This window comes from Pelodiscus sinensis, chromosome 6, assembly GCF_049634645.1.
Source record: "Pelodiscus sinensis isolate JC-2024 chromosome 6, ASM4963464v1, whole genome shotgun sequence".
Lineage (NCBI taxonomy): Eukaryota > Metazoa > Chordata > Testudines > Trionychidae > Pelodiscus > Pelodiscus sinensis.
The window spans coordinates 31,738,985-31,756,174 of record NC_134716.1 but is presented as its reverse complement, the minus strand read 5'-3'; the positions used below and the strand labels follow the sequence as shown (position 1 = coordinate 31,756,174).

The following is a 17,190-nucleotide window of genomic DNA, read 5'->3' as shown; positions in this document are numbered from 1 at the left end:
CAAGTAGAGAAGCAGAGAGAGATAAAAAAGCATTGCTTAAAAAGTGGAAGCCATATCCTAGTAAGGAAAATAGAAATGAACACAAACTCTGTCAAATGAAGTGTAAAAATATAATAAGGAAGGCCAAAAAGGAATTTGAAGAACGGCTAGCCAAAAAATTCAAAAAGTATTATCAAATTTTTTTAAGTACATCAGAAGCAGGAAGGCTGCTAAATAACCAGTGGGACCACTGGACAATCAAGATGCTAAAGGAGCACTCAAGGATGATAAGGTCACTGCCGAGAAACTAAATGAAGTCTTCACAGCTAAGTATGTTACGAAAATTCCCAAACCTGAGCCATTCTTTTTAGATGACAATCTGTCCCAGACTGAGGCGTCATTAGAGGAGATTTTGGAACAAATTGATAAACTTAACAGTGAAAAGCCAACAGGACCAGATATGGCATTCACCCAAGAGTTCTGAAATAGCTCAAATGTTCCAGAACTCAGATTTCCAGAAAATCTTTGAAATTGTGGTACTACTAATGGTGGTCTATAACCTATGCTTTAAATCCTCTTCTGTATCAAATCTGTGATCCTGGCAATTACAGACCAGAAAGTCTAACTTCAGAATTATGCAAACTGGGTGTGAACATAATTTGTTGGGGAAAAGGCAACACAGTTTCTGGAAAGGGAAATCATGCCTCATTATTCTATTAGAATTCTTTGAGAGGGTTAGCAAGCATGTGGACTGGGGAAATCCTATGGATATAGTGCACTTAGATTTTCTGAAATCTAACAAGGTCCCTCACCAAAAGCTCTTAAGCAAAGTGAGTTGTCATGGGATAAGAAGGAAGGTCCTCTCATGGACCGAGACAGATGATGCAGACAGATGAGAACACCTTGCCTGAGAACAGCCACAGAGGCAGGGGACAGGGCAGACTTTACCTCCTGGACAAGGTTCCCTGTAAGCTGTGCGGCTGCCCAGCTATTTAATGAGTCCCACCCAGAGGATCAGAGATGAGATACAATTCGGGAAAGCAATCAAATACAGACACACATTGCAATGTTCTTGGATCAATTTTGAACCAATGATGAAATAAACCACTGGCTTGCTGAATATTTGGTTGCTTCCAAAATACTGGATGGTCCTCTGTCCTTTGGTTAGAATGCTCCCCTTAGTAGACACCCATAGTCCGGAGATCATAGCAGAGAAGAGGCCAAATGGTCTTGTTTCACCTTTTATAGCTTTATGTCATGTGGATTTCAGGGTTCCCTCTTTTTTTCCATCCATGTGTGGAATGCATGTTGTGTATGCACTGATGCATGTGCTCTTGTGCACTGCCAGTAGAAACAGAAACCGTAGGTTTAATATTGATTTTTTTAAAAGGTACCATATGGATAATTACACCAGTCAGGACCATCTGAGCCCTGGCTGTGGGCTTTGATATCAAACCTGCAAGTCCTCACTAGAGCTCACCCTCTGAGCAGTTTCAGAGGGGTAGCCGTGTTAGTCTGTAACTGAAAAAAATTAAAAAACAAAGAATGGTCCTGCAGCACCTAAGAGGCTAGCAGGAAATGTAGATGATGTCAATCTGAAATAGTGTGTTGTGCCCACGAAAGCTCATGATACCATCTACATTTTTGTTGGTCTCTGGGGTGCTGTGGGACTATTCATTGTTTGTTAAGTTTCTTCTGAGCAGTGTGTTCCTGTCATGCCCTGGGATGGGAGGCATGGAACAGGTCCCGAAGGAGTCTTAGTTGCACTCTAGAGAGTGCAGCAGAGCACTCAGCTCCCCCAGGGAATACAGTGGGCTATTCCGGAGGCAGGGGGATGCACCTTTATGACAGGTAAGTGTCATGGGATTTTGTACCACACACAGTCCAGTCTCTGCAAGGAGGAAGGGGGGAGGAGCCTCTCTAGGTGGGTGAATCAGATCTTGACTCTGCAAGTAATAATGGCACAGACCTTAATGAGCAAGATCAGCACTTGGTTAATTGCTCCCCAAGCAAGATTTCTAGCCTCCAAATCACAGGGACACTTAGCTCAAGAAGACCAAGGACAGAGAAGGCCCATTGCTCAGTGAAGAGAGAGAAATAACAACAGGAAACTTGCAAATGGCAGAGGTGCTTCATGACTTCTTTGTTTCGGTTTTCACCAAGAAGTCTAATAATGAAGGGAAGACTAATATAGTGAATGCTAATGGACATGGGGTACGTTTAGAAGTTAAAATAAAAAAAGAACAAGTTAAAAATTACTTAGAAAAGTTAGATGCCTTCAAGTCACCAGGGTCTGATGAAATGCATCCTAGAATTCGCAAGGAGCTGATAAAGGAGGTATCTGAGCCTTCAGCTATCATCTTTGAAAAATCATGGAAGTTGGAAGAGATTCCAGAAGACTGGAAAAGAGCAAATATAGTGCCCATCTATAAAAATAGAAATAAGAACAACCCAGGAAACTACAGACCAGCCAGTTTAACTTCTGTGCCAGGGAAGATAATGGAGCAAGTAATTATAGAATTCATCTGCAAACATCTGGAAAATAATAAGGTGATAGGTAACAGCCTGCATGGATTTGTAAAGAACAAATCTGACAGCTCTCTCTGACAGGATAACAAGATTTGTGGATAAGGAAAAAGCAGTGGATGTGGTATACCTAGACGTTAGTAAGGTACTTGATATGGTCTTGCATGACCTTATCATCAATAAACTAGGGAAATACAACTTAGATGGGGCTATATAAGCTGGGTGCATAACTGGCTGGATAACCTCTCTCAGAGATTAGTTATTAGCAGTTCACAGTTATGCCTGAAGGGCATAACAAGTGGAGTTCCGCAGGGGTCTGTTTTGTTCAATATCTTCATCACCCTTTGTCAGGATGGTTAAATCCTGGAATAAATTGCCTAGGGAGGTTATGGAATCTCCATCACTGGAGATATTTAAGAGCAGGTTGGATACACATCTGTCAGGGATGATTTAGATGGTGCTTGGTCCTGCTGTAAGGGCAGGGGACTGGACTTGATGATCTCTCAAGGTCCCTTCCAGTTCTAGTATTCTATGGATTGATTACTGGTTAAGACAGGTAACAAAGGGTAAATCTAAATGGTCAGTTTTCAGAATGGAGAGAGGTAATTAGTGGTATCCCATAATGGTCTGTGCTGGAATCAGTCCTGTTCAACATATTCATAAATGGTCTTGAGAATGGGGTAAACACTGAAGTGGCAAAATTTGCAAATGATATTAAACTGCTCAAGATCGTTAAGACCAAAGCAGACTGTGCTTCGGATGCAGATGCTCTCTGGGGCAGAGAAGGAACAGAAGAGATGGTTGGATGTGCATGCGGAGTAGCAGCACTGCGCAGGCGGTCTGCTCCATGTGACCAGCCTACCAAGCGCACTGCGACCTAAAATCTCTGACTAGAGGCGCAGTGGCACCCCAAACACCTAAGGTGGAGCACCTACAGGGACACTCCTCAAAGAAGAAGAATTTCTTCACACAACACACAACTTGTAGAACCACTTGCCAAACCACCTGCACAACTTGTAGAACCACTTGCCAAATGAACTTGTTTCACTAGCCTTTTATAGCTTTATGTCATGTGGATGTCAGGGTTCCCTCTTTTTTTCCACCCATGTGTGGAATGCATGTTGTGTATGCACTGATGCATGTGCTCTTGTGCACCACCAGTAGAAACAAAAACCATAGGTTTAATATTGATTTTTTTAAAACTGTGAAGACTAGGACTTTAATAGAGTTCAAAAAAAAATTGATAAATTCATGGAGGATAGGTCCATCAATGGCTATTAGCCAGATTGGGAACAAATCTGGCTTTGGTCTGACCTAATATGGCTGTTCATATGTTCCCTATAGAATGAGCATTTCAACGCTATGTGTAATAAAAATGTTTTTCATGCATTTTGGAAGTCTCAAATATGCTATGGATTCCCCAGAATTCAGTGCAGTTGTATTCTCTCTAAAATATTTTAAATTTATATTAGCATAGATCAGAATACGGGATTAATATAAATATACGAAACAGAATTGCTTTAATATCACTAATTATTTGCTGGTTTGAACTACAGTAAGTAGTGGGTTTTCTGTACATTGAAGTCTTTAAAGCAAGATTTGAGGATATAAATAATTCAGGCAGAAGTTATGGGCATATTGCAGAAGGGAGTAAGAGAGGATTTCTAGCCTATAATGTGCAGAGAGAGAGGTCAGCCTAGATCAGTGTTTCTCAAAGTGGCCCAGAAAAATCACTTTGAGAAACCTGTTAACTGACTGCACCAGTTTTGTTTACTTATTAGTGCCGCAGCCACAGAGCCTCACAGCTCCCATTAGCTCAATTTCACCGTTTGCAGCCAAGGAGAGCTGCAGGAAGCAGTGGCCTGGCCCGCACCACTTCCCGCAGCTCCCCCTTGGCTGCAAACAGTGAAATAGGAGCCAATAGGAGCTGTGAGGCTCTGTGATTGCGGTGCCGGTAAGTAAACAAACCGGCGCGGCCAATTAACAGGTTTCTCCAAGTGCTTTTGCGGATCACTTTGGAAAACACTGGCCTAAGATAATCATGATGGTGCCTTCTGGCCATAAAGTCTGTGTGTATCTGGTAAGGCTATAAAAGTGCAGGTGTTGCTCTGTTGTTTGGAAGACCAATCACTCACCATGGAACAAACTCCACACCAATACCTGCTTTAATTTTACACCACACTTCAGCTGTTCATTGAGTATGTCTACACTGCTGCTGAGTAGTGTGATTCCCAGTGCAAGCAGATAGATAATGTGTCACATGACAACTAGGATCATATAATTGAAAAGCTATGTAAATGATCTAGAGATTTCTATATGTAAGCCTCAATTACAGAAAGACTGCCAACTGCTGAAATGTATCAAAGCCACCTTGGCTGAATCTACTCTAGCATTTTTCTAACCAGTGATGCTCCTCCAATGGCAGCGCTAGCACAGAGAGTTTCAATAACTGAAAGCTATTGTCAGGTCAAATTTAGCCCAAAATTTATGTTCTTAAAAAAAAAAAAATGTTTTGCAAAATCTAAACCCAATACAAGTACAAATGTGATTTTTAAAAAAAAAATCCAATGTTTATTAAAATCCCCTAATTTTCTTTGAATTTATGCATTTAAACCTTACAAAGTCTATAATGGACTAACTGGAAACTGATAAAAATATGAAAAAAGAAACCAAACATAAGACTTAAATCTAAAGTCACACTTTTTTTTTGAAGTGTGCTGATAGTAAAATAGATGTCATTTAAATATATTTAACCTGATAGCTTTCCTTTACAGTGACTAGGACTAAAAATATACAGCAATTTGTCACACCAGAAATAGGAAGTGGCAACAAGAGATACTGTCCAACGCTAAATATTACCTTGATCTTTGAGTTTCTAAAATTTTGACAAGCCCATTTATTGACCTGAGAAAGAGTAGGAAAAAAGGAGAAATTACATGTGAATAAAACGGAATTTCATAATGTAATAAACTAAGCAGAGAAATAAGAACCAGTAACTCCTGAGTAATAATCCATCTAACTCTTGTCACTAAATTGTTGTACAACCCCATAGCAATCTCCATTTGTATTTCTCTTTCATCTTGCCTGGATATTCGCTAGCCATGACAACAGAGAACTAGTCTTACAGAGACAGATTTTATTCAGGCAAAATCTCCCCCGCCCCATGTTGCTGGGCCTAAGCAATTTTACTTTTATTTAGGACCTTTTGTTAGTTAATTTGTGAAATGGGAAAAGACTTTTTAGACTCAGTGTTTGGTGGGGTTTTTTTTGTTTGTTCCTTTCACTGCAAGTTAGGTACTGTGGTGGCAGCAGAAGACATTTTTGCCTTCACCTCTAGCCACTAATTTAGTCCAGGATTTTTGTTCATTTACCCACAAATGATAATTATTCCACATCCTCCTTACCTCCCCAAGGCAATTAATAGCTATTAATTATTGTAAAGGTTTCTTTAGAAATATTTAAGTATTTGTACAAAAACTGATATAATAAATGTTAAAAGGGGGTTATACAGTTACTGGATAAGGTTGGTGAACAGCAATCACCATATGCAAAATACCAAAATTTGTGGAAATACATAAATGTACTGGAACACTATTTAATTGCTCTCTCTTCTGTGAGCAAATTTGTTTCCTGGCAATCATTTATGTCATGGTAATCATGCAATCTCCAACCTCTGTGGCCGCCATAAGAAGTAAAAGTTTATATATAAACAAAAAACTGTCAGCCAATATAACATTCATGCTATCAGTTTCATACCTGACAGCTGTTCTTAATTTTTTCAGTTCTTCTTGTAAAATCAAATCTGTTTTATTGATGATTATTAGATCAGCTAGTGCAATCTGCCTGCAGAGGAACACAAAATAAAAGAGAAAACTGAAATGTATTCCACAATGCAAAAATACCATTTTCCATACCCTAAAAAACAAACAAACAAACACTGCAAGCAAGAGTGCATTGAATTAGGAGCCAAGTCTAGATATCAGTAGGACTATGTAAAAACATTATGATATACAGGTTGTACCTCCCTATTCTGGCACCCTCAGACCCTGACCAGTCCCAAACCAGGAAATGTCAATGCCAGCCTCTCTACTGTTGCCAGCTGCAGGACTCCACTCTAGCATCAGCAGAGGGGCCAAAACTGAGTGGGTACTAGTGGTGGAGAGAGTACTTGGGGGGAAAAGGCAGGGTTGCTGTGGAGCCCCCAAGACTGGGGCCAGGAGTACAGCCCAGTGGAATCACCCGAGCTCCACAGCTGTCAGGCTGCTCCCAGGCCTCACTGCCAGCCAGGGGGCCGTGCTCCTAGCCCCACACTGTGGGGCTCCTCAGCTACCCTGCCTCTTCCCCCAAGCATCCCCCTTATCCATATTCCTCCCCTCCTTCCCTGAGCTATTTGTGGCACTCTGGAAGTTCTGGGAGGGCAGTAGAGGAGTTGCTGAGTGTGGGGCCCAGCTTCTTCCTGAGTATTCCAGCTCAGAAGCACCCACAGGGATGCTGGACCATAGATATTGCCGAACAATGGAAGTCTGGACTACAGAGATCCAACTTGTACTTCATTGTTGGAGGGCTCGAGCGTGTTCCACTACTAAAAATGTTTCTTGTGACTACTTTGTAAAATTATTGCATTAAAACAATTTATTTTAAAATTACAGTGTTATAGACAAAGCTTTTTTTCATTAACACTATATTTATAAATTCGGTATGCATCTTACTCTTCATAAAATATGAATGCGGTAGCATTTGCTTTTTGTATTTCCCACTAAAGGTATCACCAGTAAAGTCAGATCACCAGCCTTTTGATCTTCAGTTTGTCCAAGCCATGCAAAGCAGGTTGAGACAACATGGTGAATAAACTACCAGTTGCCTGTCTACACTAGTGATCCCACTGTTAACACCACTCCTGGAGCTGCGCTGGTATGATACAAGAAAAATGCACCAGCAGAGAAGGTTAGGCAGAGTAATGCTTGTTCCAATGCAAAGGATTAATTATATTGAGATCTTTTAGAATGCCTATCCCTGAGTACTAGGACTCTGTGAACCACTTAGTCCCTCTTGCAGTCTGAATTCAAGATATTAAGCAAGACTAAAAAAACCCGTAAAGCTTTTTTTAAAGTAAACCTATTGATACTATACATTTTTTAATTAAAATAATAGAGAAGAATATGTATCTACTTTTCAGTTTACTTGGGGCATCTGACAAAACTTTGTACATAGAGGAGGAAGAGAAAAAAAGATAGGATAGTAATATCCAGATGCTTGAAGTTCAGGTGAAATACCCAAAACTACTTTTGTGAGATGGGCAGAAGGAGTTGTTTGGATTTTTTAAACAAAATGACTAGCTCTTATGCTGTATGATGTTTTTGTAGCCATGCTGGCTCTAATATCCTGGGATGACAGGGTGAGTGAGGTATATCTTTCATTGGACCAACTTCTGATGATGAGAGATAAGCTTTTGAGCTTACATGGAACTCTTCTTCCAGATGTGGGAAACACTGTGTGTTACCTCAAAAGCCTGTGTCTCTCACTATCAGATGGTTGTCCAATAAAAGATATTATGTCACCCACCTTGTCTCTAGATCTTAAGCTGACAATGAGGTACACAAATGATCTTGCACTGGCCCAGTGTACTGGGATGATATTCATTTCCTATGATTATTTACATACTGAGGTTGCTTTTATCAATTTTACATTAATAGTTTTTATGCTGATACCTAGTTGCTTCATTGACAAGGCCATCAGGTTTTTCCTCTGTCAAATGCTGAACAAAGAATAAAAACAATTATTACATCAAGAGTAGTCATGTAACAAACATCCATTTACACATACATCAAATCAAGATAACCATCAGTTTTAGATACATTGTTGAAAAAATTAAGGAGGATGATATCTGGAGTATAGTATGCCCCAACTCATTTTTATTATTTATATAAACAAAATGATGATAAACAGACATCCCCCCCTTTCTGGAAGTTCAAATCTGTTTTTTTTACCAACTTTTTTTTGTTTATTATCGTAAGATTCTATAGAGTGCTGAGCTGCTGACAGTTTTTGTTTAAACATTAAGGTTTATTGTGGGGTAAAAAAGCATTAGAATCCATGTTTTGTGTTAGTTTACCAAGAAAAATGAGGTGTTATAAGTTTAAAAACTAAATAAAAAGTAATAATGTATATTTCAAACAAACGATAAGTTAATTATCTAGGTATCTCCCAGGTGTAGAAGGGTTATTAAACGAGTTGTTGGGGTTTTTTTTGGGGGGGGGGGGAGAAATCATGCATGATCCTCTACCACTTCATTTCTTTATTTTAATCACATTTTGTTTATCGAGTGACAAGTTATAACTTTAACTTCTTCTCTATGTCTGCATGGGTAGACCACCATCAGTCATAATTTCTACAATGATTTACATAGGGTTGTGATTATCCCATTATCTGTGCTCTCAGCTGCTCCAACAATCAACTCTATTATTTTTTAAATGATTTGGTTTTATAATACTCCTGATTTAAGGTGGAAATAAATTCCATGACATGCACATAAATTTAAAACAAAATGAAACTACCCTTTCAAATAGATTGGTTAGGCATCTATAACTACTTGTTCCTAAAAAGAAATCCCATTGCATAATGTCAGTCTATTTTTCCTGCTGGTTTTTAAAGTCAAAACTGTTTTCTAACTGAATTGTTTCAACAGCTTGTGCAATAACAGGAGGACTAGAATGAAACCTCTCTTCTGACCTTTTCTCTGTAACTCTCAACTCATTGATTCTATTGCATTAAATGCTGTCAGCTTTGTACCTCTGAAAAGAACAATGTCAGTGGCCTGAGTGTCAGGTCCTGAGAGCAGACAACTGTCATTTCAAGTTGTCCAATCGTTTGCCCATGATTAAAAAATGAATATTTCAGATTGCTGGGTGACAATCCCATTAGAGTGATAGCCCATGATATCAATTACCACTTCAGTTTCAATTTTGCTGGCTGGCCACAGGGTACTATTTCTTAGCTCTACTTGTGATGGGTTGGATCTGTGAAGCATGACATTCTTAAATTGCTGCCTATTATCCCAGTGTCATTACTTGTATTGCCTTCAGAATTCTTTGAATCACAAGTAGCTGCTGAGGTCAGGCTTTGCAACCAAAAGAAATGGACAAGTTAGCAAATTCTTTATACAAAGCAAAAGTTATTTATCTGGCGTATGACTCAGAAATTTAAAGTTTCTATTATCCTGACAGTATGTCAGTATTGTGCCAGTTTATTGATTTAATAATGTAAGAGGTTTCTTCAGGCTAGCAGAGATGCTAAACATTTACTATGTATTTATTTCAAAGCTTCTTATTGTTAGCACTTTACTCAACACAAGTAAAAACATTCACTAAACTCATAAATTAAACAATTTATAGCATTCAGTTATATACATGACCCTGCTCTGTACAATAAAGTACGTTTTGCTTCAATATGTAGGAAAACCAAAAATCAGAATTTTGCAAGTAATGAAACATCCAGCACAGTGGATTGAAAACAAGTGTGAGAGTCAAAAACTCTAAGGGTATGTCTACACTACAACGTTAATTCGAACTAACTTAGTTCGAATTAGTTAATTCGAACTAAGCTAATTCGAACTAAGGGATCCAGACTAAAAAACTAGTTCGAATTAGCATTTTGCTAATTCGAACTAGCATGTCCACATTAAGTGGACCCTGAACCAGGGTTAAGGATGGCCGGAAGCAGTGCCGGCAGGGCATCAGAGGAGGACTTAGAGCGTGGAGATGCTGTCTCAGGCTAGCCCAGGGCTGCGCTTAACGGGACCCGACCCCCACCCCGGACAGACAGTTCTCAGGGGTGCCCTGCTTGCAAAGCAGTCCTGGCTTGGAGTGCCCGGAGTGCCCACACTGGGCACATCACAGCACTCGGCCATCAGACCGGCTGCACTTGCCGCAGGCTGCCATCTGGGGAGAGGGGGCAATTGGGGAGCTGCAGGAGAGCTTCCACCCCCAGAAGCCCGCAGAGCCAGCCCAGTCCTCCCCATCGGGGGCTCGTACCCCATTCCTCCCTCACCTCCTTCCACTTACCCTTCCCTAGCCCCTTTTCTTGATGTTCAAAATAAAGGACAATTGTGTTCAAAAATGGAATCTGTCTTTATTGAACAAAACTGGGGGAGACTGGGAAAAGGAGGTGGGAGAGGGGAAGAGAGGGGCTGGGAGAGGGGAGGGCAAATACAATGATCAGGGGTTGGGAACAGGTCCCATATGAAGAGAGGCTAAAGAGACTGGGACTTTTCAACTTAGAAAAGAGGAGACGGAGGGGGGACAGGATAGAGGTCTCTAAAAGCAGGAGTTGGGTGGAGAGGGTGCATACAGAAAAGTTCTTCAGTAGTTCCCATAAAGAAGGACTAGAGGACACCAAAGGAAAGGAATGGGTAACAGGCTTCAAACTAGTAACAGAAAGTTGTTCTTCACAAAGCAAAGAGTCAACCTGTGGAACTCCTTGCTGCAGGAGGCTGTGAAGGCTAGAACTGGAACAGAATTTAAAGGGACGTGAGATCAAGTCATGGAGGTTGGGTCCATGGAGTGGTATTAGCCAGGGGGTAGGAGTGGTGTCCCTGCCCAAGGTTTGTGGAAGGCTGGAGAGGGATGGCACGAGACAAATGGCTTGGTCCCTGTCTTTGGTCCATCCCCTCCAGGGTCCCTAGGGTTGGCCGCTGTCGGCAGACAGGCTACTGGGCTAGATGGACCTTTGGTCTGACCCAGGACGGCCATTGTAAGCGCACGGCTCAGGGTCGGGGGTCTCACTGGACCCCCTTGATTTTCATGCACACCTGCTCCTGGGTGGCCAGGCTGGCAGCTCTCCTGCCCTAGAAGGCCACTTTCCTGTGCCTAGTGTGGAGATCGTGGACAAAGTCCACGATGTCCACACTAGCCCAGGCGGGTGCCCGCCTCTTGCGGTCCCGGGCAAGCTCCCGGGAGCCGCCAGCCTGGTCCCGGGAAGAGGGGGAGGGCTGGGGGGCATCGGGTGGGTGGCTTGATCCGTGCCAGGTGCAGGGTCTGCTGGCTGGGTGCTGGCAGGCTTGCACCTGGCACGGGCACCGTAGCCAGCCCGTGCCCCTTTAAGGGGTCCGGGGCCGGGAGGGGGGCAATAGAGTTTCCCTGGTGTTGGCCAGAGTGGCCACCAGGGAAAGCTGGGGAGGGCTAGCCTCCCACTAGTTCGAATTAAGGGGCTACACACCCCTTAATTCGAACTAGTAAATTCGAACTAGGCTTAATCCTCGTGGAATGAGGATTACCTAGTTCGAACTAAGCGCTCCGCTAGTTCGAATTAAATTCGAACTAACGGAGCGCTAGTGTAGCGCCTATGAAAGTTAGTTCAAACTAACTTTGTAGTGTAGACATACCCTAAGGTACTAATCCTCGCTGTGCAACTTATTCTATGGCCTTGGGCAAATCATGTAATTTCTGTGTCTCACTTTCTTCTTTGATTAAAAAAACCAAACAAACCTAAAACTTATCTCAGAGATATTATAAAGATTAATTGGCTAGCATACAACTTCAAAAGGCTATATGTATAACAGTTAAAGTGCTTTACACTATTCTATTTGGATAATAAAACATTTCTGTAATGCAATGCAACCTAAAGATAGAGCCTTGAACACTGTGCCTTACTGAAACAAGATATGAAATCAAAGAGCTTCTGTTCATCTAGAACTCTATCAAAAAGATTATAAACTTTCACTCAGGCTATCTTCTAAATCCCTTGACTAAAATATATCTCATGTTAGGAATGTTTAAAATAAGTTTCCAACTTTCCTCCTTCTGATACTTCACTATTCTTGAAGAGATCCAGAAAAGAGAAATAATGACAAATGACGTGCTTTAATCAATTCTTTATAAATAGTGTTAAAAGTTTAAGTGTACTAGCTATTTTGGCAATTCTCTGCAATTTTATTTTAATTCCACTGTTCTATATTTCTCCCTCACCAACTGTATTTTGAAAGCACTGAAAAAAGCTTCCACAGAATTTAGTAAACTTTATGGCTTGTACATTTACCATAGGTTTCTCCACAGTTTTACCTTAGCATTTCATTTTTGTTTCTCTCACACATGCTCTGTCCATAATAGACTCTTTCTAACCACTTTCTGGAACACTAATAAAAACACTCAAGGTTGTAAAAATGTAGGCATAAAATCCTAAGATGCATAAAGCAAACAAGGATATCAAAGAAAGAATGATCTAACAGTTTTATTCGTTTTAAAACACCATCCTTCAGTTTACCCAAAAAGCATTAAGTATGCTTAAAAACAGAGAGAATATCTAGATTTTAAAACAAGGGCAACTCAAATATTTTCATAGTTTTGCATAGCACCTGGTTTCATTTATGATAATTGTGGACCACCTCTCATTTCATTCAATCTCACAATATCCCTGTGATAGCTATACTAACTGTCTAATATTGAAAAAATGTATTTTAACGGTCTTGAATTTAAAAAGTATTAGCCTTTTTTAAATTAGTCACAGTACCTATTAATCTAATTTCATTTCCCATTTGTCTCTCATCTAGATCTCTTACCCCACCCCCACATACATACTGCCACCTGGTACACTTGTCCTCTACTACTGCATGGTCCTCCTTTAAACTGAGCACTTCTGGTTTCCTGGCTCTCTTCACCTTTGTACATACTGTCTTGTCCCTTTCTTCCTAATTTCCTAGATACACTTTTTCTAATAGCATTTCTAATCCCACTGATTACTGCCTACTCCAGGTCCTGAGATCAGTTCCTCTTTCCTTTAAAAATAGCACTGATTGTTGGTGGGGACCAAAGAGGGAATCTTCATCTTTCCAGCAACTTTTACAGTTATCTAAGATCCTATTTGCAATAAAGCGCCTGGGTATCTTTATAAACTGCTAGAGACAAGAGGAACAAATACCTCTTAACCTAACAGTTGCAACAGAGAAGCGCTCTGCAAACAGCTTGCGAACTACTGTGCAATATTATTTCTTGTTCACCTAAAAAGCATTACATTAAGGTCAAAGAAGAGGCATCTTAACATCTTTGGATTATCTGGATGAAATAGTGCTATAATTTGTTATGAAATTGGAATTCCAACATAACGTCATAAACCCCAAGAATTAATATAATATTAAAAATGTAATCCATACACAAATCATAGAACTCGAAGATTGTTATAAGGAGGAGGGAGAAAAATTATTCTCCTTAATAACTGAGGCTAGAATGAGAAACAATGAGCTTAAATTGCAGCAAGGGAGGCTGAGGTTGAACATTAGGAAAAACTTCCTAATGATCAGGGTAGTTAACCATTGGAATAAATTTCCTAAGGAGGTTGTGGATTTTCTATCATTGGAGTTTTTTTAAGAGCAGGTTAGAGAAACACCTGTTAAGGATGGTCTAGATGGTGCTTGGTCTTGCCATAAATGCAGTAGACTGAACTTAATGACCTCCCAAGTTTCCTCCCAGTTCTATGATTCTATGACTATGAACCACTGACAACTACTCTCTGGGAATGGTTTTCCAACCAGCTATACACCTACGTTATAGTGGCTCCATATCTAGGTGGTATTTCCCTAGTTTCTCATGTACACAGCCATCATTTCTACCTACTGTTTTGATTTACACTGTTTTTTAAATATCATTATCTTACCTGCAGTCCATACTTAGCATCAACAATAGATACAATACCTGAAAAAAACAAGTTTGTAAGTGATAACTACAATAAAGAGTACGGATTAAAAAATAAAATGAAAATGGCTAAGAGTATATTAGCTACTTGATTACAGGGGCAGCAAGAGTTAAATTCACACAAGAGTTTTTATTATAATCCCACTTTCAGTTCTTTATAACCAGTCTTGCTGAAAGTGATTGTTTCATATCTACTTAAAGTAAAAATGTGAACAAAATAAGCCTGATTACAACACACTGAATATTTTTGAGAGGCTCACCACTACAGTGAGCCCAAGGAGACCGTAGGGGAACACACCAATTGGTACAAGACACTACTGCATTGATGTAGAGAAAGAAAGGAGGACAGAGATCAAGAGTGCTAAAGAAAGCGATTGAGAGGAGGAAAAACACAAACCAACCAAAGATAGGATGTATAGATAAGTAACAAGGTTCCGAATTTCCAACTCTTTCCAGACCCAGAAATTCTCTGGGTGGCCTATAGTGTGGAATAATTTCAATGATGAAACTGATACCAAAGAAAGCAAATTACACCAATATAACCAGATTTTGTAGTGGCAAGAAGAAATTCTATAAAACACATCATTAGTGACTGCTTTACATTCTCTATACAGTGTTAAAAGTATTTGTTCATACACATTGTTTTCAACTTAAAACAGTCTATTATGATGAAAAGTAGTTCCTGTGCAATTAAGAAGTTATCACTGCCATTGACTTCAGAATTTGGCAACTTTTCACAGACCAGTAAAAGAACCTAAGGTTTAAACATTTTAATTGAGAAAATAACACACACGAGGTCAACCCTACATAATACTAAGAATGTTAAAAAAAGCATTTTTTCCCCCAAACGTGTAACCTATACAATTTTTCAGCGGTTACGCATTTACCCAGGGGAGAGGCGAGGCATCTCTTTGGGAGCCGGTGTGCACTGGGAGCCAGCTTTTAAGCAAGAAACCCACGAGCACTGGCTCCCGCAGAGCCACCTCTCCCTGCACCCTACGCTGCTGCATCTATAAGAGGCAGCAGCGTGGGGGTTACCTTTGTGTAACCATGAACCCAGGCTCATTGTTTAACCTTGTATCCTAACACATCCCTACATAATACTAGCAACTAAGTTTCACTCATGCCTCTTCAATCAAGCTACTTGTTTACTTCTTGAAATGAAATGTTCAGAATAACTCAAATAACTAAACAACAATAACTAAAGTGGGAGAACACCCTCACAAGTATTATAGAAGACACACATACACTTTTTCTTACCGTCAAGATATATGTCACTTCCTAGTTCAGCATCAACCCAAAACATGGAGGCCACAGCACCTAAAAAGCAAGGCATTTAGTTGCAAGTCTGAGGATGTACCAGAAAAATCACACCTGTTTGCAGTTGCTACTCTTCAACTTTCCCTGATGCCTCACTTTCCTAACCTTTCCCCCCCCACCCTCCACATACTTAAACCCTCTGTCCCCTCCTTCACCAATAACCTCTCACAGATCTGGCATTCCAATCTCCTGTCCAAGATCAAAATGCCTTCCTACTCTAGATCACATCCCCAAATTCTGCATCCTAGTCCTCTGCCCTAGGTCACAACTGCATCTTTCATCCAAACTCCCTCCCAGATCCCATTCTCCCTCTTGCAACCCAATCCCTTCCTCAAGCTCCCTTCCGCACCCAACCTCCATCCAACACCTCGGAATTCCTCCATTAATATCCTGAAAGAGTGATAGAAATGTAGCCGTGTTAGTCTGGTGTAGCTGAAACAAAATACAGGACTATGTAGCACTTTAAAGACTAACAAGATGGTTTATTAGATGATGAGCTTTCGTGGGCCAGACCCACTTCCTCAGATCAAATAGTGGAAGAAAATAGTCACAACCATATATACCAAAGGATACAATTAAAAAAATGAACACATATGAAAAGGACAAATCAAATTTCAGAACAGAACGGGGATGCGGGGGGGGGGAGGTAAATGTCTGTGAGCTAATGGTATTAGAGGTGGGGAAAGGTAAATGTCTGTGAGCTAATGGTATTAGAGGTGATAATTGGGGAAGCTATCTTTGTAACGGGTAAGATAGCTAGGGTCTTTGTTGAGACCCATGCATAGAGTGTCAAATTTTAGCATGAATGACAGTTCAGAGGATTCCCTTTCAAGTGCAGATTTAAAAGGCTTCTGAAGCAGGATGCAGGTAATTAAGTCATTGAGACAGTGTCCTTTCTGGTTGAAATGGCAAGAAACTGTTTTTTCTTTGTGATCCTGTCTAATATCTGTTTTGTGGGCATTGAACCTTTGGCGAAGTGTCTGAGACGTTTGTCCAATGTACAAAGCAGACGGACACTTTCGGCACATGATAGCATAAATTATATTTCTGGATGCGCAGGAATATGTATTCTTGATCTTATAACTCACTTGGTTAGGTCCAATAATGGAATCAGCAGCGTGAATATGTGGACAAAGCTAGCAATGGGGTTTGTTGCAAGGGAAGGTACCAGGGTCTGGCCCACGAAAGCTCATCATCTCGTAAACCATCTTGTTAGTCTTTAAAGTGCTACATAGTCCTGTATTTTGTTTCTGAAAGAGTGAGGCCCTCAACCGCTTTCCAAAATCTTAGAGTGGACCCCTGTCAAAAATTATTGCCCACTCCCTATTCTACATAGTCATGCTCTTCCTCTTCTCAGCTCAGACTCCTGACTACACTTTCACGATTCTGCTCCTACCTCTCTAACCATGCATTTAACATCAGCTTGCCTTGCTGCTCCTTTTCTCTGAGCCTATATCTACTGAACCCCATTTTCTAGCGTACTGTCATTGGTCCTTTCTTCCTCTGCTATTCCTGGCTGATCTTTATCTACTCCAGGTTTCAGGTATTCCCCTCTATGTAGTAGCAGAAAGGAGGGCTTTTTGGTGAAATGAAAAAAGGATGAATCAGGACTCCTAAGAGGAGTTAGTTCTTAATGCAGTCTGCTAAGAACCTCTCTTTCTTCCCCAATACCCTTCCCAGTTCT

General features: G+C 40.5%; 1 protein-coding gene across 3 annotated transcripts in view; it reads right to left on the bottom strand.

The window, feature by feature from the left end:
• ZNG1A (Zn regulated GTPase metalloprotein activator 1A) overlaps positions 1-17,190 on the bottom strand; it is a 56,108-nt gene that overhangs the window by 26,535 nt on the left and 12,383 nt on the right. For all 3 annotated transcript variants that reach the window (XM_075931674.1, XM_075931672.1, XM_075931675.1), the window contains 5 exons: positions 15,447-15,506; positions 14,149-14,186; positions 8,214-8,260; positions 6,262-6,348; positions 5,365-5,409 (listed from right to left, as the gene is read on the bottom strand). In XM_075931674.1, coding sequence (XP_075787789.1) covers positions 5,365-5,409; positions 6,262-6,348; positions 8,214-8,260; positions 14,149-14,186; positions 15,447-15,506 — 277 coding nt within the window. The remainder of the gene's footprint in view (positions 1-5,364; positions 5,410-6,261; positions 6,349-8,213; positions 8,261-14,148; positions 14,187-15,446; positions 15,507-17,190) is intronic.